General features: G+C 54.1%; 1 protein-coding gene across 1 annotated transcript in view; it reads right to left on the bottom strand.

The window, feature by feature from the left end:
- Window positions 1-25,659, bottom strand: part of LOC131586626 (collagen alpha-1(I) chain-like) — a 62,454-nt gene extending 36,795 nt beyond the window's left edge. Inside the window, exons 1-5 of the mRNA XM_058853655.1 lie at window positions 25,492-25,659; window positions 3,287-3,437; window positions 2,557-2,715; window positions 1,913-2,108; window positions 1,125-1,262 (exon numbers count right to left, since the gene is read on the bottom strand). Of these exons, the coding sequence (XP_058709638.1) occupies window positions 1,125-1,262; window positions 1,913-2,108; window positions 2,557-2,715; window positions 3,287-3,437; window positions 25,492-25,594 (747 nt within the window). The 5' untranslated portion in view covers window positions 25,595-25,659. The remainder of the gene's footprint in view (window positions 1-1,124; window positions 1,263-1,912; window positions 2,109-2,556; window positions 2,716-3,286; window positions 3,438-25,491) is intronic.
- Between the last annotated feature and the right edge of the window lie 846 nt (window positions 25,660-26,505).

Consider the following 26,505-nt stretch of genomic DNA (forward strand, 5'->3'; position numbering starts at 1 on the left):
CGTGGAGTCCCACCCACAGGCAATTTGATGTTAAAAGTGAAATTTTCTGCTTGGTGGGTGAAACCCCAGAGCCATCCAGGAGCTCAGGACAATGCAGGTTTTATTTTGGGGTGAGCCCTCAGCCACTCCTCTCTCCCCCAGAGCGGGAGGGGACCAGTGTGACCAGTTCTGTGTCACACTCAGCTGCTCCCTCATCAGCAGGGCTTTCCCAAAAATCCTCCTCTTCAAATAACCAACACAGAGCAGCCTGTGCTGGGAGTGCAGCAGCCACTGCAGGGCTGTGCTGGGTGTCACCACTCCCTGTTCCCTGCCCTGCTGGCTCCAGCATCCCAAAGGAATCTCTGGGCAGGAGCCAGGCAGGGCAGGTGCCCATCCCACAGCCGATTCCCTGCCTTGGCACTGCCCTTGCCCTGTCCCAGCTCCTCACCAGGACACAGAAATGGGTTGGGCACGGGAGGCTCGTGCCAAGCGCTGACATCCAGCACTTGCCTCTCCCCAGCTTTTTCCAGGCTCCCATGAAGGTACCTGGCCTAAGATACGAGGAATTTCCCTGGGCCAGCTCCAGCTCCCGAGGAAAGCCTGGGTGCTTCGTGTTTTGGGGGATTTATGATGTGATCTGGGCTTTATGACTCAGATACCTCTGTTGAAAATTTGTTGAATGCTGCAATGAAAGCAAAGCCCCCCAAATTTCCATTTTCCAGCAATGCTGAGGGAGCAGAGGGACAATCTCTGGCAGGATGATGTACCAAAGGGTGCAGTGCTGCTGGGAGTGGGCAAGAATTCCAGAGTGGTGTCCAATTCCCAAGGACACCTCCTCTCAGAAACACAGCTCCAGCTGCAGCATTACTCAAATCTTCCCTGTGCCACACACAGGAGCACAGCCAGCCACAGCCATTCCCTGGATCCCAAACTCTCCCTTTAACTCACTCTCCTTGGCACCAAACCCATCTGTGACTTGAAGGGATGGAAAAGAACCGCCCCCCACCCCCTCATAGCCCATCCCAAACTGGAGACCCCAGCAATTCCAGGCAACGCCCTGGGTTGGGCCTTTCACTGGAATCGTGTGACTCCAAGGAAAAGCTTGGCCCAGCAGTCCCCAGATTTGTCAGCTGTCCCCAGCACACCTCTGGCCAGGCTGTTGGGAGCTCCCACGGGGCCCTGTGGAGGCTGAAGGAGCCTGGGCAGGTTGAGTTGTAGCTGTGGCAGTGCTCGGCAGCGGCTGCTGGGTCTCCCATCACGAAGGTCAGCTGCTGGAGAGCGCCCTGGAAGAGCCACAGAAAGCAGAGTTCAGCCTCCTGCTTCTTCCAGAGGAGAGGGAAAGGTCTGGAAGAGCCTGCAGGGGAGGTCATCTCCAGCTTCTCAGAGCCAGGGATTTCTTTACAGGATGGTTTGGGCAATGAACGTTCCCTCTCCAGCTTCAAGAGTTGCAAAGATGCCATGGCAGGGACACCTCTCACTGTCCCAGCTGCTCCCAGTCCCATCCAGCCTGGCCTTGGGCACTTCCAGGGATCCAGGGGCAGACACAGCTGCTCTGGGCACCTGTGCCAGGGCCTCCCAGGCAACAATTCCTTCCCAATATCCCAGGTAACCCTGCCCTTTGGAAGTCTGAAGCCTTTGGCCACACTTCCCCAACCAGATCTTTCCATGCTGACTGCACACAGACTTCTCCTCACGGTCCAGGTCATGGCCAATGCCAGAGGATGTAGTCAGACCCAGAGGTGACCTGACTGCTGCCCCTTGTGCTGCCCTGACCCAAACCCAAGCACAATCCCAAGCCTTTGCTAAGTTCATCCTGCCCAAGCATGAAAATAAATAAATGTTTTTTGGGAAGAGAAGGCAAAGGAAATGGATTCCACCAGGGGGAACTTGCAACCTCCTTCACACAGGTAGAGCAGCCCCTGCCAGCTCTCACCTTAAAGGGGATCTCGAAGGACTCAATGAGGCCTCCAATGATGATCAGCCCTTCAGTGTTCACCCCCATCCCAAAGTAGTTGGACCAGCTCACTCTGTCCACCAGCCTGCAGTCCACGTGCAATTCCAGCCTCTCCAGGGAGATGCTGAGAGCCACTCGGTGCCAGTGCCCATCGCCCAGGAAGGACACTGGGAACCTGGGGGAAAGGGAAGAGGCACAATGGGAAACTTCATCCCACACCTTATCCAGGCTTTATCCCTTAGCAGCTGCCAGGGTGGCTCAGGTATCCATCCTCTGACACAAGGAACAAGCTGAGAATTGTTACAACACCATCACTTGTTTGCCATGGACTGGGGGATGTCTACAACCACTCGAGGCATCTGAGAAATGGCTGGGTTTTGATTTATGCCCAGGGATCTGAACCTTTTTGTTCTTTGATTTGTTTCCCAGGGCTGCATCATTTTGGCAGAGTGGAGTTTGGCAGTGATGGCCAGCACCAGGTCTGAGGGATATCACCCTCCTTCAGCTGAGGTGAGCTCAGCACTGCCCAAAGCCCAGCAGAGAGGGAAACCCCAACCCTTGGCCTTGGGAGGAGAAAAGGAAGGATGGAAAAGCAGGAAAACAGCACCTGGGCTGGGACTTACTCGTAGTGTCTCCTTCTGGTGGTGACAAAGACCAGGGCGTAGGGGTTAATCCTGATCTGGAAGAGCACGTGGCTGCGGTGGCTGAGGATGGTCACCAGGCTGGTGTCCTCCTTCAGGGAGTACCTGAGCTTCAGCAGCACGCTCAGCTCATCTGCAAACCTGGTGGGAAGAGGGGACACGTGGCCCTGTGCAGCTGCTGCTGTGTCACCATCAAATGACCTCTCAGGGTGAAAAAATTCACGGCACAAAAGAACTGAGTGAGAAGGAAAACCAAAGGGGAAAAGAAGCCAGCAATTGTTCCAGTTGAGAGGTTCAAAGAGAAGCAGCCAGGCCTAAATTAGCATTGCCCACACAGCCTCAGCAGGGGGTGATGGGGCCATGCCAAGGTGTCCTTCCTGCACCCAACCAGGAACGATCAAAGAACCCCAGAACGACTTGGGTTGGAGGAAACCTTCAAGCTCATCTCATCCCACCCCCTGCCATGGGCAGGGACACCTTCCACTATCCCAGGCTGCTCCAAGTCCCGTCCAACCCGGCCTTGGATGCTTCCAGGGACAGGACAAACTGCTCCAAAATGGAAGAGGTGAAGGAAGCCCTGAGCTCAGAGCAGCTGAGTTATCTCCATGTCATCATGGAATGGGCTCTCCAAGGAACTCCTCAAACCAACAGCCTCACCTCAGATGATTTTTGAGCCTCACCACCCCATTCCCACCCCCCCAAGGGAGGTTACCTGTCCCCAAAAGCCGCCCTGGTGGGGATGTTGAGGGTCGCGTATTGCCCGATCTCCAGGATCCTGCACTTGCTGTGGTCGTAGCCAAAGGAAACATTGCTGAGGTCCTGGGCATGAAGAGTGATTTTGTCCAGCAGGTTCACCTCATCTGCTTTGGGGGAGAAAAGAGAGGTGCTGATCAGGCTGAGAAACCTCCAGTACAGGAGGCAGAAGCTGTGTGGAAACCAGGCTGCAGTGAGGTGTAAAATCCATCCAAGGGGCAGAGACAGGACACAGAGCAAAAGAACAAGGAGAGAAATTCCATCCAGGGAAGGTCCATGGCCCACCCAGGAGCCAAAGACTCCCTCCCAGAACTCAGGACAGGACTAGCACAGGGTTGGGCTTAAATGGGGCTGCTGGGATGAGCTGGGGGTCCCAGGACAGGCTGGTTGGAGTCATTAAAGCCCATTAGTGCTGTTAAAAATCAGATGGGTTTCAATAGTCCCATTGAAAAAAAACGCATCCCATCCCATCCCATCCCATCCCATCCCATCCCATCCCATCCCATCCCATCCCATCCCATCCCATCCCATCCCATCCCATCCCATCCCAAGGTGTTCCCTGAGGGGCACCTCCAGTTGCAGACACACAAAAGTGACCACCCATGTTCTCCTCTGGTTTGTTTCCATGTGTGAAGCTTACACTGAGCTTTATGGTCTCCCAAAAGGAGGGAAATGAAGGAAAATTGTATTAAACGGCCAAAATCTGGTGCCTTGGAGAGCTCCTAACAGGGTCTGTCAGGCTGAGTCACTTCCCCTGGATGTGGCACTGGTTGGAACCTGAAATAACAGGGCTGGCCAAGCCCAGGGGACAGCCCTGGCAGGGGAATGGAGCCTGTGACCTAATGGGCCTTTCCTCCCTCTAGTTCCTGAGTGCCTGATGGAAATGTCCTGCCAGGACTCTGCTTAGCATCACTCTGAACTCTGAATCAGAGAGGCTGGGACATCACAGCTCCAGAATTTAATCAGGAAAGCTCCCTGCATTAAGTGATGGAAAAGCAGGGCTCCATCCTGGGGCCTCACACCCATGACACCATCACCAAGCACACCAGTGCTCCTCCACCTCCCCATGACATCCCACAGCCCACTGCCCTTTGCCCCTGGAAAGATGTTGGAGGTGGTGCCTGACTTTTCCTGGAGCAAGGGCAGCAAAAATGGCAACTTCCCACTTGTTTGGGGTTGCCTGGCTCTGCATGTGGGGTGGGCAAGCTCCAGGACACCTTGACATGAAGTTTTTTGCAGGCAGCTCCTCCTGCTTCTCCTTCCATCCCAGAATTTCCGATGCCCACGGCAGCCACCCGTGGCACTGCCAGTGCCACATCCATTCCCTGCTGCTCCCATTTCCCTCCCCATCCAACCATCCCTTTCTAAAGGCACCTCCAGAAGGCACCCGAGGTGAGCTTTGAGCTGCAGCGCTCACAGCTCCCAGGGCTGGTTATGCAACAGGATTCCAACCTTCTCCTCCCTGCTCCGGAGAGCAGGGATAATTTGGGTTTGACCCCGTGGCTGCAAGTCCAGGGGGGACAGAGCCAAAGCAGGAAGAAAAGGAACAAGGACATTTCCCACGGAGGATGCTGGACCCATTATGGAAGAGTGAATGCAGCCACCCACCCACGGAGAGGACAGCAAATTCCAGGGAAGCGAAACCTTTTCGGAAGAAAGAGCTCGGCTGCACGCATTGTCTGGACAGGAAAAACGGGAGCACAGGTTCTCCTGGAGCTCATTACCCGGAGCTGCAGCTGTGCTGCCGCTCCTTTGTGCCCGCCCAGCACGGGGGGCTCTGCGGGGTGGGGATGGGGCTTTTGGGGACAAAGCCTGGGCAGGAGGAAGGGCTGCTGGAAGGCAGGATGACCCCAAATAAGGATAAGCTGGCTGCAGGGAAAAGTAGGGCAAGTGGCAGAAAAGGAAGAGAGCTTTGGGAGCAGGGAAGAGTTTCGGAGCTGCTAAAGCCACGGAGTGGGCACAGGGGTGTGGAAGGGGCAGCTCAGCCTTCAGCTTTATCCTCTTCAGGGAAAATCCCAACTCTTCAAGCCAGGAGCCAGCATAAAAGTCTCATCCCATTAACTGAGGGGGAGAGGTCTGAGAGGTTGTCTGCTGCCCTTGAGGGGACGTGGAAAGGGTTTGGTACATGGAGCAAATTGATATCCTGGAAGCTGAGTGAGAACACCCTTCTGAAGGAGGTGCTGGGAAGGGTTGGGAGGGAGGCTCACACTTGATTTGGGGTTTTTTAATAGGAAACCAAAAAAGAAGCCATTTCCAACCTTTCCAAGACGTGCTGAGAGGTCACAGAATCATGATGTAGTGCAGGCTGTTGGAAAGGACCTTTAAAGGTCACCTCATCCAATCCCCCAGAGCTCTCAGAGCTCCTCATCCACCTCCTTCCTGAGCAACCCCGAGAGTTAACCCCACCCAGAGCTGCTGGTCCCTGGGGAGGTGCTCTGGTGTCACCCCAGCCTTGCCCAGCCCTCACCCACACCTTGGTGCACCTTCCATCCCGTGTTCTCCTCGCTTTCCCTCCAGATCCCCCTTCCTCTGCTCTGTGCATTCACCTCCTGCCCCTCCTGGAGCAGTGACAGCTCCTGGGCTGAGCTCAAACCTTCACTTATCTCAAGTTAAATGATGTTTTATCCACATTCAGGCCTTAAAAGCTTTAGCTGGAGGGGCATTTTTACACAGTTTTCATTTAAATCCCCGCACAACCACTCCTCAGCCTGTTCAAGTTGGCCTCGCAGCAATGAAATTAATTACTGAATTACAGGGAGTCAGCATTGGAATTGGTGTACAATGCCTATCCAGTGGATTCTGTGGGATTCCTTTAAAATAAATTAAAAACATCCCAATAAAATTTGTGTGACGCTGAGTGGGGACAAGCACCATAAATATTGGCCTTTGCTGTCGCTTGTAAATAAACTTCTCTTTATTGCTCCATTGTCAAAGTAAATTAACAGCAAATTCTCCAGTCTCTCCCACTCCAGGGACTTGTTTCCAGCACCAGCTTTCCAAGAACCTCCCTCTCTGTGGTTTTACAAAACAAAACCTCATGTTTTATAGGGCTGGAAGACAAACAGAAATAAACACCAAAGCCATGAAGGGATGATCCCAAAAACCTGCTCTGGGTGGGATGGACACCCCAGGCTGGGAAGAACACCCAGCCAGGGTTTGTAGCCCTGATTTTCATCATTCTGATCACTGAATACCAGAATAATTTAAATTGGAAAAGACTTCCAGGATCATCGAGTGTGAGCTGTGCCCGGTCCCCACCTTGTCCCCAGCCCAGAGCTCTGAGTGCCACCACTGAGCTCTTGCTGAGGGTTGTGAACACAAACTTTGCCTTTGGATCAGCAAATCTTTGGCCTGCAGGGAGCTGGGAGGAACCAGCAGGAGAGACTCGCTCTGTTCCTGCTCCTCTCCTCTCCTCTCCTGCCCTGGAGCCAGGGCTGGGGGCTGGAGGTACCTCCTGGTGCTCCTCACCTTGGAGTCTTTCAAACCCAGACAATTCCTGGGAGTATTGGGGTTGGTTGTGCTGGGGCTGGGGACAAGGTGGGGATCAGGCATCAAGGTTGGACTCGATGATCTTGGAGGTCTTCTCCAACCTAAATGATCCTGGGATTCTAAACTGGCAGCGGTTTTATTCACACAAAACCAGAGTGTGTTTTCCCTAACCTGGCTGGTTCCCTAATCCAGCAGATCCACCTGAGCCAGAGAGGCTCAGAGCAAGCTCCAGATGAGGCAGAGGCTTGAGGCAGGCAGAAATCAGAGAATGCCCTGGGAAGGTTTGGCTCAGGCCCTCTGGCTGAGGGAACACCGAGTTATCCCGGCAGGAGAAGCTGGAGGACGGGCAGAAATCCCACCTGGAATTTCCTGTGCCCTTGGCCTCGTGCCCTCAGCTCCTTCACACACCCTGGACCCAGCTCAGAGCTGCCAAACACCCACTCAGGTCTGCTTGGACACAAACTCAGAGGTTTAGGGGAGATTAGAGGTCAGAGAAGCAAACTGAGAGGATTTAATAACAAAGCCTGAGGTGAGCAGGACCCCAGAGCTGGCGATGGGAGATCCAGAAACCCCTCGGGGGGCAGGATGGCGGCTGCTTTCACATTGTCCCTTTAAAGGATGGCCACAGGTCAGTGCAGGGCTGATTTTAGCTCAAATTCAGCCACTTCACGCTGCAGTCTCCACTTTGGGGACGCTGACGTTCCCTGAGGAGGACCAAGGCCTTGTGCTGAGGGACAGGGGACAGACGGACGCTGCTCCTGGGAGCCCACGGGGGAGCTGGACCTGCCTGAGATGAGCTTTGCACCCACAAGTGCCTCCCCCAGCTCCTATCACTCCTTTTGTCACCCCAAATTAGCACCAGTGAACTTTATTGGAGGGGGGGTTTTGAGTGCAGGGCAGCAAATCCCCCAGTGCCTCACAGGGATCCAGTTCTGCTTCTTTGCTTCAGGAGCTGCTGCTCCAAGGGTCAGCACTCAGCCTCGAGCATGGCATTAAAATGGCCATTTAAAATGAAACCTGGAGGTTTCATTTGGCTCCTGGGAATCATTTTCCCTGAGGGAAGAGCAGGAACAGAGCAGGGGTGAGAGGAGGAGGCAGCAGAACCTCTTGCCAGCACGGCCTAGGCCAGAGCAGGGCAGGAGCACCAGCCCCGGCCTCCCCCTCCTGCTCCCTTCAACACAGCTCCCAAGAATTAAAAAAAAAAAATAAATGCAAAATGAGTGTTTCCCAGCCTAACCAGCTGCCATCTCACAGCCAAACTGCGCTCAGGTTTTCACCCCAGGCAAAACATGTGCGCATTTGTGACTCACTCCACGCCCGGCGGCTGCCAGGTTTCTGTACAAACGATTGAATTGTTGTGGTTTCAACCTTGACTCAACTCCCAAATGCTCCTCCAAGCTCCTTTGACAGAGCTCATCACCTCCCACCTCTCCCCCACCGCTGGTATTTTTACACCCAAATTATCTTTGGGTGCCTGGGAGCCTTCAGAATCCCCGAGGAGCTGCTCCAAGCCAGGAGCTGCTGCTTCCCCAGGTGTGGGAGTCACTGAGAGCCCCAAACAAAAGATTTCTTCTTGTTGAACTCCCTTCACCAGCTCAGGTCGAGCCCACAATGCTGGAACCATGCTCAGGGCAAATAAACATAAACCAGGATTTTATTCACGTGCAGAGAAGCTGCCAAACCCCCAAAAACGGTGCTGGAGGCAGCCCTTTGCCAAGCCCCAGGAAAGGCTGAGCCCTCTGGAGCTCCCTGGGACAGATCCTGGGCTGAGGAGGCTCCACAGTTGGAAATTTGGATGAGGATGAGCATGGATGGGGCTGAAGAAGCTTCCAGCAACTTCCAGCGTGGATGGGATCCCAAGGAGGACACGCTCAGCATGAGGGCATGGGCCAACCTCTGTGCAAAAGCCGCTTGCTGGATGTGGGCACCTCCATCCCTTTTTCCTCTCCAGGCTCCCAAATCCTCTTGTTCCCCCCAAAAAATGTCCTGTCCAAAGCCTGGCTCGTGCCCATTCCTGTATTTTCTGCTTTAAAGCCTGCATCCCACCATGAATAATGATTTCCCAGCTCAAACCAATTTTCCTTCCTCTCTGTTTCTTCACTAACCTAAAGAATTTTCTAGAATTTTTTTATGCAGTAGAACCCAAAGGAAATTCATTATTTTTATTTTTTTTTTTCTAAAATTTCCAGGTTTTGAGCCTGGATTATTTATCACAAGTGAAACTGAGAAGGGCCCAGGTCAGACACACTCCCCATCCCGCTGCCTCTGCACAGGGAATTGTGTGGATCAGGGGGGAGCCCCAGACAGAGCTGACAACCCTTGTTTGAACAGCAGAGATGTCTCTGCCTTGCAAAAAAAAAATAAAATAAAATAAAATAAAATCTGCTCTTCATTCCTCCCTCTGCCTTTGAGCGAGGGAAAACATTTGTTAGTGATTCATCACTTCCCTGAGCAGCCCAGACTGAGGAAAGGATGGATTTGGGATGTGGGGGAGCTCCCAGGGTTAAAGGGAATTGCTGGAGAGAAATCATATGTCAAACAGAAATCTTTCCCAATATTTAAGGAAGAAAAAAAAACTAAAAGGGGGGAACAATGAAAATAAAAAAAGGAAAATGAGTCAGTTTGAGTCAGCCCAGAGATAAAAGGTTTCACCTCTGTGGATGAGCTGCCTCTCTTGTTTTCTTTTATTCAGTGCAAGTTCCCTTTAATTAACTGAAACTGTTTGAAAGTGAAATTTCAGTGTTATTTTTAACCCTGGAGATGATGGGACATTTCCTCCCTCCCCCAGCAAACCACTTTTTTTGGGTTTTAAATTTTATTTTTTTTTTTCACAACCCCCAGGAAACCAGACAGTTTTAACGGGCTGGAGTTTCACTCCCACTTCCTGATTGGAATTTTTCCACCTGATCCGACCCAGTTTCACCAGCCCTGCTTCACCAAATGCACTGAGCTCCAGACTCCTGAGCCCACCCTCCCTTAATTCCCTGTTCCTTTAGCTGGAAACAGCTGACCTGAGGAACATCCCCAAGCAGAGAATTCCTCTCTATTCTTCTATTCCACATCTTCTATTCCAGTGCCTCAGAACCCTCTGGATTCTCTCATGTCTGACAATGCAGTCAATATTTGCTGCATCTCCACCTCATTTTCAAGCCACCTCCAGAACTGAAAAGCAGTGAGGAGGACCCCTGGAATTCCCACCTTCATGGACAAACATGGGTTGGAAAACACCAGGACATCACCTATAACCCACCCTGGAATGCTTAAAAAGAAGAAAAACCCAAATCCATGAATTAACCAACCAGGAAAAGAACTAAACTAAAACAATATTTCACATTGTCCCCCCAAAAAGTGCCAGAAATTATTTTTCAAGCCATATCCAGTATCACAGTGGGAGGAATCCTCCTCCTGGTGCAAGGTTTCATGGTTTCTCTTTTCAAGACATGAAAATATTCCCAGCTGGTGAAAGGCAATCCTGGCCTCATGGCTTTGCCTCTCCTTGCCAGGAAGGAAGAGAGCCAGGCCAAAGTGTGGGTCAGGGGTTTTTCCATGGATCCTGGGAGGGATGTCCCAAAGAGCCTGGGCTTTGTGAGCTGCTGAGCTGCCCAGTGCAGGCCACTGGCACTTCGTGTCATAATTGTATGAATATTAATTGTTAAAGACTTTGCTGTAAATTCAGTCTGAGGAAAAAAAAAAAAAAATCTCCATTCCAGAAATGAGTTCCTGCTCTGGAACAGGCCCAGTTTGGGATCCCAGGAGGACAAAAAGATTCAGAGTTTTAGCAAGAAATCAGTGAAGGCTGCAATGTAATTATGTCACCCAGGCTGAGAGTGACAGCTATTTTCCACTTGGGCTAAATGAATGGGTAATTAATGCCTCTTAATTAGTACTAGCTCAAAAATGGAGCAGTCTTGCCCTGTGGTGCTTGAGGCAGGAGTTCTGCAGGCCAAGGGAGCCCAGCAGGAACTGTAGAATCCTGAAATATCCTGAGCTGGAAAAGACTCCCAGAGATCATCGAGTGTCGCTCCTGTCCCTGCCCAGACCCCCCAACATCCCACCCTGGGCATCCCTGGAGCTCTGGCAGCCTCGGGGCCGTGCCCATTCCCTGGGGAGCCTGGGCAGTGCCAGCAGCCTCTGGGGGAAGAACCTTGCCCTGATCTGCAGCCTGAGCCTGGCCTGGCCCAGCTCCAGCCCTTCCCTGCCTGCTGTCCCTGTTCAGGAGGGAAGAGGTGCTGGGGCAGGGCAGGGAAATCTGCTGGAACCTCAGCACGGGCACAGCCTGGAGGAGCTGGAGGGGTGACACCTCCAGGCCCCCCAGCACCCCTGTGGGAGCAGCAAAGCCCAGCCCCAGGGAGAGCCGGTGTCAACGTGCAGCATCCACGGCTTGGAGAGGCACCCCCTGTTCCCTGAGCTTGGGCTCCACTGTTATTCCCAGCAGGAAGGCACCAGGGAAGCCCAGATGTCCCCAGGACAGACGTGAGGTGCAGGCACAAACACCAGAGCAGTGACAGCAGTCACTCTGCAGTGAGCATGGCCCTAAGGAAGGAGAGGGCGGAAGAACTGGGATCCCACTGGATATCAATCTCCAAAATCCCTCTGCACATCTCACTCAGGAGCTCCTGGACATGGACAAACCCCTGCTGCTGCACAGCTCTGCTCCTCGGGGCTCTCCCAAAAATATCCCTGAACAATGAACCTCTCTACAAAGCTCCCTGAGAGTCTGGAGCGCTGCAGACACCAGGATGGCTGCTCCTGCTCCCACACCTGCATTTCCTCAAGGCACAAACCCTCGCTTTCCTGTCTAACTCCAGCAATTCCTGCAGGATTTATGCAGCCAGCAGCGAGCAGGGCTCCTCCAAACCCACCGGGCTGAGTTTGTTTTGCAGTCATCAGATTAAATGTCCTGGAGATTGCTGCAGCAGCTCTCCCGCTGGGCTGGAGCAGTGTTCCAGCCTTCCCAGCACACTCCAGTGCTCTGGGAGCAGCAGGACCACATGAAGGAATGGCTTTGCTTCTTTTTTCCTGGTTTGGAAGTGAAGCACAAACAAAGAAATGTAAAAAGTGGAGTTGGTTTGAACTGCTGTGCCATTCCCATCAAACCTGCAGCAAATTAAATACTCCAAGGGATCAGCTCAGCCCTAAATACTGAATTGTTTTAATTCACTGTAAAATCTGACAAAACAAGGTTAAATCACACACCTGCAAAGCCGTGGGGCTGTTCCCTCCCTGCCACAGCCAGAGACCAGGACACTGCTGTGGGATGTGGACAGGCTCAAATACCTCTTCTCCCTAAAATGTTTGATTCCTGAATTTCAAGAGCCTGCCCAGCCCTCCTGAGTCCAACCATCCTCCCTGGGCTCTGCCCCTCATCCCCAAATGTCACATCCACACAGCTTTTAAATCCCACCACAGCCCTGAGCAGCTTGGAAACCCTTCCCATGAAGGAATTTTTCCTTATTTCCAATCTGAACCTGTCCTGGTACAACCTGAGGCTGTTTCCTCTTGTCCTACAAAGAACAAGGAGCAGTTTCTTTTCTAGGGAAACCCACAGGGAAGGAAATGGGATTTCCAGTCCTGGGCAAGGAGCAGGGAGCCCCATGTGATGGTGTTTGGCAGCAAAGTGTGGGTCACAATGAGGACAAAACCCAGCTGGGCTCTGGGGGATCCTGAGGAGCTGCAGGGGAGGCTTTGCTCTGCCCCACTGCAGAAGGAGCTCCAAAATTCAGGAATTCAGGGCATGGTTTTAAACACAACATCAGCCACCAGTCATCTCCTGGTTCCTGCACTCTGCTCAGAGCCAGCAGCTCTTGGAGATGACAACTGTTGATGTGAAGGCTTCAAAAAAAAATCCACCCACTCTCCTCCAGGCTTAACCAGCTTCTAGGTGTGAGCTGAGAAAAATCCATTCCTTTATCCAAACAGAGAAATATTCATCTCCATGCTGTGGTAATTCCTGCCCCTTGATTCCTGGCTGTCAGTACAGGCAGTGGTGTAAAGCAGCAGCAAACATGGAATCATGGAATTGTTCAGGCTGGAAAAGCCCTCCAAAGTCACTGAGCCCAGCTGTTCCCACAGCACTGCCAGGGCCACCACTCACACAGGTCCCCAAGTGCCACATCCAGGGATGGGGACTCCAAACCTCCCTGGGCAGCCCTTTCCAATGTTTAATCACCCTTTCCATGGGGAAATTCCTGCTGCTGTTCCCCCTGAGCCTCCCCTGGCTCAGCCTGAGGCCGTTCCCTCTCCTCCTGTCCCTGTTCCCTGGGGCTGTCCCCTCCTGCCAGGGACTTGTGCAGAGCCAGAAATTCCCCCTGAAATTCCCCTTTTCTCCAGGCTGAGCCCCTTCCCAGCTCCCTCAGGAATTCTCCAGCCCCTTCCCAGCTCCCTCAGGAATTCTCCAGCCCCTTCCCAGCTCCCTCAGGAATTCTCCAGCCCCTTCCCAGTTCCCTCAGGAATTCTCCAGCCCCTTCCCAGTTCCCTCAGGAATTCTCCAGCCCCTTCCCAGCTCCCTCAGGATTTCTCCACCCCCTTCCCAGCTCTGTTCCCTTCCCTGAGTAGCAGCAATTCCCAGGAGTTTGTGATTCCTGACAGCCCCAAGCCCCCCCGGAGCAGGGAGAAGGGGGTGAGGACAGTCCCACATCAGCCAGGCTCTGGCTGCTTTATCAGCCCATTTATCTCGGCTGCTTCCAGCCCTCCTCTGTTTCCAATCAGCATCCCCGACCTGCTCCGGCCTGTGGGAATTCCAGTAAAAGCCTGGAAGGAATATAAAAATGAAATGAAAACACATTCAGGGAGATTAGAGCTGGGAAAAGGCAACTGTGTGCTGTGAAAAGGAGCAGGGCTCATGTTCTCACATCACACTGGGTGCAGAGGGTCTGGGGGAGGCTGAGCCCGGGGAAGGGGCTCCCCACAGCCAGGTTGGGGTGTAGGAATTGTACTCCAGGGATCTCTGTGTGTCCCACATGTGCTGCCCTGGCCAGGGCTCCCCCTCATCTCTGTCCCCACTCCCGAGGCACAGCCAGAGCTGGGAGCGAGCCCAGCACCAGTAAAGGCAGCAAATGTTAACTGGGATTGTGAGCAGCTCCTTGGAAATCAGCTGGGCCGTCCTTGAAAGGCACGGCAGTGAGGTGAGCAGTTCCCACTGCCTTCAGAGAGGATAAATAAATCAAAAATCACCAGCAGAGTGGGCAGGGCAGCAAGGGAGGTGATTGTGCCCATGAGACCCCATTACAGGGGTTCCCTCTGGGGTCCCCAGCACAGGAAGGAGCTGGAGCAGCTGCAGAGAGTCCAGAGGAGGCCACGGAGCTGCTCCAGGCTGGAGCCAGGCTGGGAGAGCTGGGGGTGCTCACCTGGACAAGAGAAGGCTCCAGGGAGAGCTCAGAGCCCCTTCCAGGGCCCAAAGGGGCTCCAGGAGAGCTGGAGAGGGGACAAGGAATGGAGGGACAGGAGCCAGGGAATGGCTCCCAGTGCCAGAGGGCAGGGCTGGATGGGATATTGGGCAGGAATTGTTCCCTGGCAGGGTGGGCAGGCCCTGGCACAGGGTGCCCAGAGCAGCTGGGGCTGCCCCTGGATCCCTGGCAGTGCCCAAGGCCAGGCTGGGCAGGATTTGGATCACCCTGGGACAGGGGGAGGTGTCCCTGCCATGGCAGGGGTGGGATGAGATGAGATTTAATGTCCCGTCCACCCAAACCATTCCAGGATTCCATGAAAAATCCTTCCTTGGGTCAACATTGATCCAATCCCTCCCAAACCGCAGCAGAGCCATGTTCACAACCTGCTTCTGCAAACTGCCTCTGAAGGGGGAAAATAAACACAGCAAATTAAAAATAACAACACCCCAGTTGTTTGAATTAGGATCAGGAGGTCATTCCAGGGTGAATTCCCAGCCATGCCCACTCCCTGTCTGGTTGTTCACCCTGCAGAGCAGCTCTGGGCTGCACAGACACCTTCCTGGGGAGGAGATTTCATGTTCTCCAACATGGACAGGATCCTCTGGACTGAAAATCCAAGCCCAGTTCAGGATAAAATCCACGGAGCCCCTCTGAGTGGGCCCAGGGCCTTGGAGCTGCTTTTGGGAGCACTCCCCACTTGCTGATGCAAACAAAGACTTAATGCTCCAGCTGCTGGACTCATTAACAGCCCTACACCTTTAATTAAACTTCCTGAGCATAGAGAAAAGCACAGGAAACCTGACTGCTCGTGGTTCCAGCACAAAAACTGGATGCAAAAAGTTCAGAGGCAATTTTTATTATTTATTCTTTTAAAATCTTGTTTGGTTGGGTTTTTCTGGGGGAGGTTTGGGGGGTTTTAGGGGAGGCTTTTTGGGTTTTTTAGGGGAGGTTGTTTGTTTGTTTGTTGGTTGTTGTTGTTGGGCTTTGGGGTGGTTTTTTTGGGGGGGTTGGGGTTTTTTTTTTTTAAGCCAGGAGCTTATGATCCCATCTGGAAAATCATCCAGCCCCTCTCCATGCTCAGGGGGACACCAATGTCCATCCACCACACCCCAGGCCTGATGACAGCTTCCATCTCCTCATTAATTCCGAGACCAGGTTGGGTTCCCTGCCCGGCCCCAAACCCTCTCCCTGCAGCACCACCCTCATGGATGCTCCCACCCACACCAGATGGGGAATCCTCACCTGCAGCAACCCATCCTAGAGAGAAACTCATCCCCTTCAACCTCCAGAGAGCTTCTGGGCAGGGAACAACGCCAGGGAGAGCCTTCCCAGCTCACAGCAATTGCTGTGATCCATCCTCCCCTGCCCACTGTGTCACCCCTGCCCCCTGACCTTGCACCTCAGGGACCTCTTGGCTCTCTGGATCCTCCCCAGAGCCACCCATGGGAAAGGAGGAACCTGTTTTCCCCTTCCTGCATTGTTGGGAGAAGGAATGAGGGGTCTGGGTGTCCTTGTGTCGGTCTGCAGCGCAGCCCATGGAACTCCCCAGCTGCTGCAGGCATCAGGAAGGGATTCACCAGGAGGTTTCCTCTTCAAAACAGCCCCTAAAATGCACTCCTGGGAGCCAGGAGAACACAGGAGCCAAGAGGGGATCAGGCTGGAGCCTGCTCACTCCTCACCCTGTGACACTCACACTTCCAGCACAGCCCCCAAACCCTTCCTCTGGAGGGACCTTTGGAAGGAGCAGGGATGCTGGGGCTCGAGGGGGTCCCTTGGAGAGGGGACACATCCCAGAAAGGAGCCTGGGCATCCCAGAAAAGCTGCTCTGGGCTTCACGTGCCTGCCAGATGTTCTGCAGGAGGGGAGGGGACCTGCAGGGGCCAAGGTCACCAGCGATGCCTGCCTGGGTTCATGGAGAAGGGGCCGTGCAGGGGGAGAGGGAGCCGGGAGGAAATACCAGCCTGGGGGAGGAAAAACCATCCCGGGTGGATTCCCGGTCACGTTTGCACATGTCTGGCTCAGGAGGGGCAGGAAGCTGTGAGGGATGGGGGTCCCTGGGCTGAAAGGAGGAGGCAGAGCAGCCCCACACGCTGGGACAGCCTGGGATGCTCCTCCTGCACCCTTGGGGAGCTGCAGATGTCCCGGGTTGGGCTCAGCCTCCTCCCCCTCTGCTCCTTCCCTTCCTTGTGGGGGTGAAATGCTGCGCTGGGAGCTGTAATTCCCACAAATCTGGCAAAGTTTGGAGCTGTCTCCATGCCCTGGGACCTCCTGGAGCGTGTCAGCCCTGTTCCCTTTGCCCATTCCGGTATCAGTTGGCTCCTTGCCCTCGACAGGAGGAAGCTGCAGCCTCTGATGTAACCCCAGACCCTTCTCCCCAAGGCTTGAGACCAAGTTAAACAAAACCAGACCGCAAATCTGGGAAACAAGAGCCCAGACACAAAGAAACAGCTCTGGAACTGCCACTCCCAAGGTGAATTACGCCCTGAAAATGTCTCTAAAACCCTCCTGCTACTGCACAAACACACTTGCAATGTCCCAACAGCCATGAAATTGGATTTGCTCTCCCAGAGACCAGCAGGAACTACACCAGTAACAGTAGGCAGTGCTGCTGGAGCACCATCACACCCTGCCCATGAAGAGCCACGACCACCTGGTACATTTAAAGACAGAAAAATATAAAATCTGAATCATTAAAGGACAACAAACACAAATACGACATCTAAGCACTGCCTCCTGTAACTGTGCCTGGCATCAACAGCGAGGCACAGCGTTTTTCCAGCTTTACTTTAATCTGGGGTCACTTTTTCTCAATCAGCACTCCAGAAATGGTGATGGAGTGGTCACTGAGTGTGGGTTCTGCTCCTGTTCACACAGGAAAAAAAACCCCCACTGTGATGTGGCCCAGAGCAGCTGTGGCTGCCTCATCCCTGGCAGTGCCCAAGGCCAGGCTGGATGGGCTGGGAGCAGCCTGGGATGGTGGGAGGTGTCCCCATGGCATGAGATGAGCTTTAAGATCCCTTCCAACCCAAACCAATCTGTAATTCCATGATTCTCTGCTCTGCTGCCCTACAGAGAACAGGTCAGAGAAGATCTCTGGCTTTATTCCTGCTTTAAGGCCAACAGTTGTGGCTGAATTTGGAAAAACATCTTTTCCTTCAGGAAAAACATCTCATGTGGATTTAAAGCCTTGCCAGCAGCTGAAACTGCTACAGCCCAGCCTTGGGGTAGGCCAGAAGCAAATGAAATAATGAATGCATGAACCATGTGGGCTGTTAGAGCTGGCGTGGGAGTCACAATTAAAACCAGCAGTGCTGGGGGAGAAAATGAACAGAACTTTTAGTGCAGAAGGTGTAGGGTTTGCAGGATTCCCCAAAGTCTCCTCAAATGGGGAGGAAAACCGCAAGTGAGGCATTAATTAGGATGAATTAATGTGGGTTCAGAGCTCTGGGCAGGAGCCTGAACTCTGCTTTAGGGAAAGCCACTGAGGAAGGTGCTCAGAGCCCTGAACTTAAAGAGGGTTTAACAGAGAGCTTTGAACAGCTTCAAGGTTCTTCCTGATAAAAAGGGAACCATCCCAGGTCTCTGCATGGCTGGTGATCTTCCAGGTGATCTTCCCACTGGGAGCAGGGTGGATTCTGCTCCCTGCAGGTGCACAGGGAGATCCTGGAATCCTGGAATATCCTGAGCTGGGAGGGACCCCAAGGAGCATCCTTGGTCCAAATGCTCCTGGAGCTCTGGCATGTGCCCATTCCCTGGGGAGCCTGGGCAGTGCCAGCACCCTCTTGGGGACTTTTAAGCTGTTTGAGTCACCCAAATTCCACATGCAGAGTGGGAACCCTCTGGTTTTCACTCTCTGTCCCTTTTCTTTGCAGCTCACTTGAACTCCACACGCCTCAAAATGTCACCAGCCAGGCCAGGGGGGACCACGTGGCAGGTGGACACCGTGTCCTGTCTCCTGACATGAATCCCACCCCCATCCTTCATTTGCCTTCCTCAAATGTGAAACATCCAAACATCCACAGAGCTCCAGGAATGCAAAAAAAAAAAAGGAAAAGAAAAAGCAAAGGAGTTGATTAAAAATCTTCTCACACAAAAGTCACTGCCAGAAACTGAGATCTGACTTCAAAACTCCTCTGCATCTCTAATGACCTTTTAATAGCTCTCATTACAGAACATCTCCCTCAGCCCTGCCAAAACAGAGCCCAGCATTTCCACAGGCAAAGCCCAGCTGTTTCATTGATCCATCCCAGGACTTCAAACACGTGTTAATAACGCAGCTCTGTCAAACGAAAGGTTCCACTCCTGGGTGCTGCTGCCTTCCTTGGATGGCAGCTCGTTTACCCTGCCTCTTTAATCAAGCATTTCCCATTCCCAGCGGGAGCTGCCACGGAAAATGTGGCTCAGAAATGAGGGTTCAGCAGCAGGAAAGCAAAGAAAGTAATAAATAAAATGTATCTCTTTCACTGTGAGCAGAAATTACCTGTCTGGTGTGCTCGTAATTCTCAGTATAAACACATTTAGTTGTTTGTAGAGGAAATCAGAGAATGATGGAATGGTTTGGGTGGGAAGGGACCTGAAAGCCCATCCAGTGCCACCCCTGCCATGGCAGGGACACCTCCCACCATCCCAGGCTGCTCCCAGCCCTGTCCAGCCTGGCCTTGGGCACTGCCAGGGATCCAGGGGCAGCCCCAGCTGCTCTGGGCACCCTGTGCCAGGGCCTGCCCACCCTGCCAGGGAACAATTCCTGCCCAATATCCCATCCAGCCCTGCCCTCTGGCACTGGGAGCCATTCCCTGGCTCCTGTCCCTCCATCCCTTGTCCCCAGTCCCTCTCCAGCTCTCTCACACCCCAAAACCCCCCAGCTCTGGGTCCCAGGGGTGCTGTGCCCATGGAGAACATCCCAATAAATCCTCCTCACCCCACAACTCTCTGCTCTCCACGACTGGGATTTCTTCTACTCCCTCCTTGGATTTAGGGACCTTTCAGGGACGGGTCCTGTCCCCCTCAGTCCATCCCATGGCCCATCCCTGCTGGCATCTGCTCCAAGGAAATCCATCAGCTCCTGCAGGTCTCTGCTGGAAGGGGAAGGGCACAAACCAGGGGTGGCAGGGAGGGAATGCTGCAGTGGCAGACGGAGCACGCTGGCAGGATCACAGCCCTGCTCCCAAACATGTCTGGCAGGTTAAAAAAAGGAAAAAGAGAGGAGCTGATGGAACCAAATCCCTTCCTGGCTGCGTTTTCCCAGCTCAGATCAGCTCGGAGCCACTGCAGCAGGAGGGGAGGCGTCTGTCTCGCACCATTCCCGGCGGGACAGATGGGAACCACAGGCAGAGAAGCAGCAGGGCTGTGCAGAGTGAGGAGCCAGGGAGCTCCAGCCCTGCTCTGTGCCACAGCCACCCCACCCCGCAGCGTTCCCAGCCTCGCAGGATGGGGATGTCTCCTCTCCCAGCGATCCCCACCCTGGGGTTGGTTATTGCACGTTTCTGGAGGAGCGGGAGGAGCACTCGGCACTGCTCCGTCCTTGGCTCGGCCCCAGCCAGAGATTCCCAGAGTCCCAGGAAGGTTTGGGAGGAATCCTTCGAAGGATCCTTGGGAGGAACCTCAAGGACCACCCAGTTCCAGCCCCACGGTGTCACCTCTCCAGCGGCACCGGGCATCTCCCATCCCAAACCCATGGAATTATCAGGGATGCTGGGGAGCTTCTCCCACCAAAACCCTCCAGAGCAGCCGCTGGGGAAGATCCCAGGCCTTTCCCTGCTCCCTCTGCTCTCTCCAGGTTCTCCTTGTCCCTCTGTCCTCTGCTGTGCCTCCATCCCTGCTGTGTCCCTTTGTCCTGCCGTGTCTGTCCATCCCTGCTGTGTCCCTCTGTCCCTCTGTCCTGCTGTGTCCCTCTGTCCTGTGGTGTCCATCCATTCCCTCCATGTCCCTCTGTCCTGCCGTGTCCCTCTGTCCTGCCCTGTCCTTCCATCCCTGCCGTGTCCCTCTGTCCTGCTGTGTCTGTCCATCCCTGCTGTGTCCCTCTGTCCTGCCGTGTCCCTCTGTCCTGCCGTGTCCCTCTGTCCTGCCATGTCCCTCCGTCCTGCCGTGTCCCTCTGTCCCTCTGTCCTGCCCTGTCCCTCTGTCCTGCCGTGTCCCTCTGTCCTGCCCTGTCCTTCCATCCCTGCCGTGTCCCTCTGTCCTGCTGTGTCCCTCTGTCCTGCCGTGTCCCTCTGTCCTGCCGTGTCCCTCCATCCCGTCCCCACCTCCCCTGTCCCATCCTGTCCCAAAGCCACGCGCCGGGTCCCCCCTTGTCCCCATCGGCCCCGGGATCAGCGCGGAGCGACCCGCGGTGCCCTTGATGAACCCTGCGGGAATTACAATTAGCGCTGCACTAATTGCCGTCATTGCGCCACTGGATCGCGCCTGTCAGGCTTGAGGTGCGCTAAACAGAAGCTGATTTTTGCCATTTTGTTGCTCTGTTGAGTTCCTGGAGTGGCAAAAGCACGGGAGGAGGGTGCTTAAACCCCGCTGAGGTTATTTTTTCCCTTAATTGATGACCCCAAGAGAGCAAAGCTTTCCAGCCGAGCGCTCCCGGGGGCTGGATGAGGCTGTGCACAAAGAGGAGCAGACACAGAATCCCTGGAGCCCTTCCCTGTGCCAATGTCCCCGAGTGCCCCTGGCACAGCAGAGCCCGCGGTGCCCCCAGAGCCGGGGATGCTCAGCCTCTCCAGGGTTTGTCTAAAAACAGGTAGAAAAGCACCAAAAACCCCACTGATCCCGTAATGGGGTGGGGAGCCTGTTCTTAGGGGAGGGAAATGGGGTTTCTGTGCTCAGATGTGCCCCCCAAAATCTGCCAGAGCAGGTAGAGCCCCTTTCTCCACCAGCACAACCCCTGCCACATCCCAGAGCTTCCCAGGGAGGAAGGATCCTCGTGGGTCCCTTCCAACTCAGCATATTCTGTGACTCTGTGATTGATTCTGTGACTGATTCTGTGATTTTGTGACTGATTCTGTGATTCTGTGACTGATTCTGTGACTGATTCTGTGACTCTGTGATTGATTCTGTGACTGATTCTGTGACTCTGTGACTGATTCTGTGACTCTGTGATTGATTCTGTGACTGATTCTGTGATTCTGTGACTGATTCTGTGACTCTGTGATTGATTCTCTGGCTCTGATAGATTCTGTGATTGATTCTGTGACTGATTCTGTGGTTGATTCTGTGATTCCATGATTGATTCTGTGATTCTGTGATAGATTCTGTGATAGATTCTATGATTGATTCTGTGACTGTGACTGATTCTGTGATTTTGTGATTCTGTGACTGATTCTGTGACTCTGTGACTGATTCTGTGATTGATTCTGTGACTCTGTGGTTCTGTGATCCTTCCTCACTCCCCACAGAGCTGAGCCCTGAACCTGCACCCAGCAGGGCCACGAGGACCCAGCCCAGCACCCAAGAACCCACTGAAATCCCCCAGCTTTCCCTGCCAGACAAGTCCCAGACACCCAAAGCCCCTGAGGAGCGACTGATCCCACAATCTGCCGTGTCCAGGGAACGTCCCCCTCCTCGGAGCTGAGCTGTAAAACCATTCCCAGCTCCTGCCAGGGCACCACAGCCAGAATTCCTGGCCCACACAGGCAGTGCCAGCCCCAGGCTGGCTGTGAGAGCCATGACATGTGTATATAAATACAGAAATATATATATAGCACACCCTGAACGTCCACAAAGAGCTGCAGCTGCCTCAGCCAGGGAGGCACCGACGTTACGTCACCCCCAGGGCCAGGACCTCAACCAGGAGCAGATGGCTGCTCCTCCTGCAAGGAATTAGGAGCTTTTTTGGGAGCCTGCCCAGAGGAAGGAGGTGTGGGCAGCCACTCCGAGCTGCTTCTCACACCAAACTCTGCCTCTGCCCCCAGAATCTTCCACCTAAGCTCAGCCTGGCTTAGTTTGGGCTTAACACCGGCAGCTGGAGGTCCTGGCAGGGTTTGGATGAGGTTTAGGTGTGACACTCAGCCCAGACTGTCCATTTTCCCATGGGAATGATGTTTGTATCCTCCAGCTCAGCTCCCAGGGGGCTGATCTGATCCCAGGACGATCCATTGCACTTCTCTGGAAAATCTTCCCCTAAGGAACAGCACTTGAAACCCTTCCCAGCACCCCAGAGTTTACATGGAATGATATGGAATGATTTCCACCTACTAAGGTACAGAAAATAGAGGTGAGAGCAGCTGTGGCATCTTTCTGTGCTCTCTGGTGGCACAAGGAACACAGGCTGTGGGTGCCAGAGCCAGCTCAGAGCAAGGCCTGGATCCAGAGGGAAAGAGGCTTTAGGAAATGGGGATTGTGCAGAAGTTTCAGGTTTTTAACTTGGCCTGATCTGGAGGGATCTCATGGGGATGCAGCCAAACACCAGCTCTGCACTCCAGCTTCCAGGAATACCAACATATTCCGGGGACAGGGATGGTGGGAGCAGCTGGGAAGCTTGGGCTGGAAGTTTTCAAATAATCCAGCACGAGACAGACTTAAAACAAGAGAGAGACTTTTCAATCCAAACAGCTCCAGCTGGGCAAAGTTAAACCAGCAGAGCAAAAAGCACCATCCTGGGTCAGCACCTTCTCCTCCAGACGTGTCCAAGGAAATTGGAGCCACTTCCAGGCTGGAATTCCCAAAGCAGCCAAGCCAGAAGCACCTGGGTGTGCCAAGGTCAGTGCAAGGGGGAGCAACCACAGGACACCAAGGAGGAGAAGGGTTTGAGGGAAAGCAGGAGCTCACCTCCTCCCCATTCCCAGATAAAAGCACTGCAGGATTTTAGGGAAAAGGCTCTTTCATCCAGCAGAAACCAGCTGGAAAATGATGCTCAGCAAACCCAGAGTTCAGATAAGGGAGTCCTTCAAATGGATCTGAGGCACAAACCCTCCTCCTCCTCCTCCTCCTCCTCCCTCTGGAACACAACAAGGAGCCCACGAAGGAGCTCAGGGATAAAAGCTGGATTGTAAAAACATCCTGGTGGCTTCTGGGGTTCCCAGAACTCCTCAGGGCTTGGTTTTCATGGCCTGCCCTCCCAGGGGCAAAGCCTCAGGGGAAGGCTCCCGGCTGCTCTCTGTGCTGGGGGCACAGGCAGTGACCCCTGTGTTTATCCCACTTTAAATGCACAATTTAGGGTCTTGTCAAGGGGAAAAAAATTGGTAATTCCATATAATTGCCTAATTAAGGATGTCATGACACTCCATTGAATGGAGGGTCAAATGGAAATGGCACAGAGTACAAATCTGGGATTTCTGGATTTTTAAGAAGTTGGACTTGGAACTAGTTAAGATTATCAAGATCAGGCCCAGACACAAGTATCATTTAATATAAATAAACATATTTATTATATATTTTATTATTATATATTTTATCATTATATATTTCTATAAAATATATAAATTATATACTATATATAATATATAGTATAATATATAATATAATAAATAATATAATAAATATTATATCATAATATATATAATTTATATAATGTATAAGTTATATACATTATATATTATTATATATTTATTATTTAAAATATATGATAAAAATGTATTGTCAGATATTTTTATATCATTATATATAAAATATATATGACATTTATATTTATATACATTTTTATATAAAAATATAGATATAAAACACATGCAACTGTACATAGACAGCACTGGTACACCATGATTGAGGTGTAATTTTCCACATTTTCATCAAGTTCAATGTTTAATTTACCAAGTCCATGTGCACATTCCCAAAAGGCCCCAGATGTGAGGACCTTGCACAGAGCTGGATCTGACATTTGGGAGACTCAGACCTCCAGGATAATTTCCTGAAAACCTCTTTTTCCCCAAAACCTCAAGCATCAAATGCCATCTGCAGGAGCCAAGCCGTGCGTTTTCGGCTGCATCCCTTAATTAAGCAGATTTTAATTGGACGACTCCAGCTTTAATTAAAGACAAATTGTTCATGCGCTTTCCTTTTTGGATCTCATTCCCAGACAGGATTTTTTGGGTTGATTTGGGGGAGTTTTGTGTTTTGCAGAGTGGGGTTGCAATTATCATTTACTGCATTTTGTGAGGGAAAAGTGGCTCCAGGGAGCTCGGGAGCTGCTCCCACTCAACCAATCCTGCTCCTCCTTTAACCAGAGCATCCCAGGGATGGAGGCAGGAGCTCAGCAAAGCCCTGGAGACCCCCAGGTTGTGAGGACAGGAGGGGCCAGCTGGGGCTCATCCCACCCCACAGCATCCCAAATCCAAGAATCCCTGCCAGTGTCACCCCCCCATCCCAGACCCACAGCACTGCAGGGAATTGCTTGCAGGGAATTTTTACGAATTTTTTAGGAATTGCTGCAGCTCTTGGCATAAAAAGATCCAGAGGAGCCCACGGAGCTGCTCCCAGGGCTGGAGCTCCCCTGGAGCCAGGCTGGGACAGCTGGGGGTGCTCACCTGGAGAAGAGAAGCTCCAGGGAGAGCTCAAAGCCCCTTCCAGTGCCTGAAGGGGCTCCAGGAGAGATGGAGAGGGACTGGGGACAAGAGATGGAGAGACGGGAGCCAGGGAATGGCTCCCAGTGCCAGAGGGCAGGGCTGGATGGGATATTGGGCAGGAATTGTTCCCTGGCAGGGTGGGCAGTGCCTGGCACAGGGTGCCCAGAGCAGCTGTGGCTGCCCCTGGATCCCTGGCAGTGCCCAAGGCCAGGCTGGACAGGGCTGGGAGCTCCTGGGACAGTGAGAGGTGTCCCTGCCATGGCAGGGACCAAGTTGAGCTTTAAGGTCCCTTCCAACCCAGACCAGTTTAGGATTCCATGATTCTCTGATGTGAGAGATCCGAGAAGCCACACACAAATCCCAGCGAACCCGGCTGCTCTATCCCGCAGGGAGAGGGACCCACACCCCGCTCCAGGCACCCTGTGACACGGGGACACCTCTAAAGGGTCCGTCCCTGCCCGCCCCCAGCGTCCCCAGCAGCTCACGGGGCGCCCCTCGCCGTGGGCGAAGCTTTTTTGCCCCATCCCCGTTTCGGATGCGGCGGCGGCTCCCGGCGATGGGGGTGAGGGGGACGCCGGAACACCTGGGGGGGTTCCCCAAGGCCAGGAACCGGCTCCGCATCCCCGCAGAACCCCGGGGGTCCCGGCCGAGCCCCTCTCCCCGTTCCCCGCTCGCCACTCGGCGGTGCCGGGCTCCCAGCGCATCCCACTGGGGACCGCCCGCATCCCGGCCCGGGATGTCCCCGCCAGCCCCGCTGAGCCCCCAGAGATCCCCCCGGGACCCCCGGCCGCCGGTCCTACCTGTGTCCAGCCCGGAGCCCGGCTCGGGAGCCGCCAGCGCCGCCGGGCACAGGGCCAGGGCCAGGGCCAGGGCGCAGAGCAGCGGCAGCGCCCCGCCGCGCATCGTGCCCGGCACCGGCACCGGCACCGGCACCGGCACCGGCCCCGCCGCATCCCGGCCCCGCCGCATCCCGGCCCCGCCGCCGGGACAGGCACGGCCCCGGCCCCCGCCCCCGCGCCCGCCCCCGGCCCCCGCCCTGCCCCGCACCGCGCGGGGAGCACCGGGGAACACCGGGGTTAATGTCCCACTGCACCCCCTCCCCAAAATCTGGCACCCGGCGATGAGGAGTTCGGGAATGGGGGTTCGCCTTCCCCTCCCTCCCCGTGCAGGGCTCCGCGGGTGCCAGACGGACAGACAGACACAGCCCAGACACACAGACACGGCTGCACCTCCGGCGGCTCCTGCGGGGGCTGCTGGCACCCCCTCCTGTGCTGAAGGGGACACCCCACATCCTCCCTCCCCCAAAAACTCACTGCGAGCCCCCGCTGCCGTGCCCAGCTCCCCCTGGGGTCCCCTGCTCCTGCCGGGGAGCACAGAGCAGCCTCCTGCCCTGGCATTTTGGGGTGAGCCAGGCGCCCCAGTTCTCCAGAGAGAGCCGGACCGGGCATAGCCCCTCTTTCCTCAGGGTCTGGGCCGGTGCAGCCCCTTACTGAGACCACAGCGGGTAAATCTGACCCGGGCCAGGCCCCCCAGCCACGCCACCATCCCCGAGGGAGGTTTTTGCAGACTCACCCCTAAAGTGAGTACCCCCAGTGCCCGCTGCAGCCCGGGGTGCTGCCCCATAGCAGAGCCCACCTGCGGCTGTGCCCCACGTGTGCCACAAAGCCCTGGGTGCTCACAGATGCTCGGGGGGGTTTTGGCTCAGCCCCATGGGGGAGGCAGACTCATTCCCAATCCATGATAATTTCCCTGCAGCAATCATGCAGAGACACAAAAGGCTTGGGAACCTCCAGCAAGAGTCAGGCAGCCAAACT

This window comes from Poecile atricapillus, chromosome 20, assembly GCF_030490865.1.
Source record: "Poecile atricapillus isolate bPoeAtr1 chromosome 20, bPoeAtr1.hap1, whole genome shotgun sequence".
NCBI lineage: Eukaryota > Metazoa > Chordata > Aves > Passeriformes > Paridae > Poecile > Poecile atricapillus.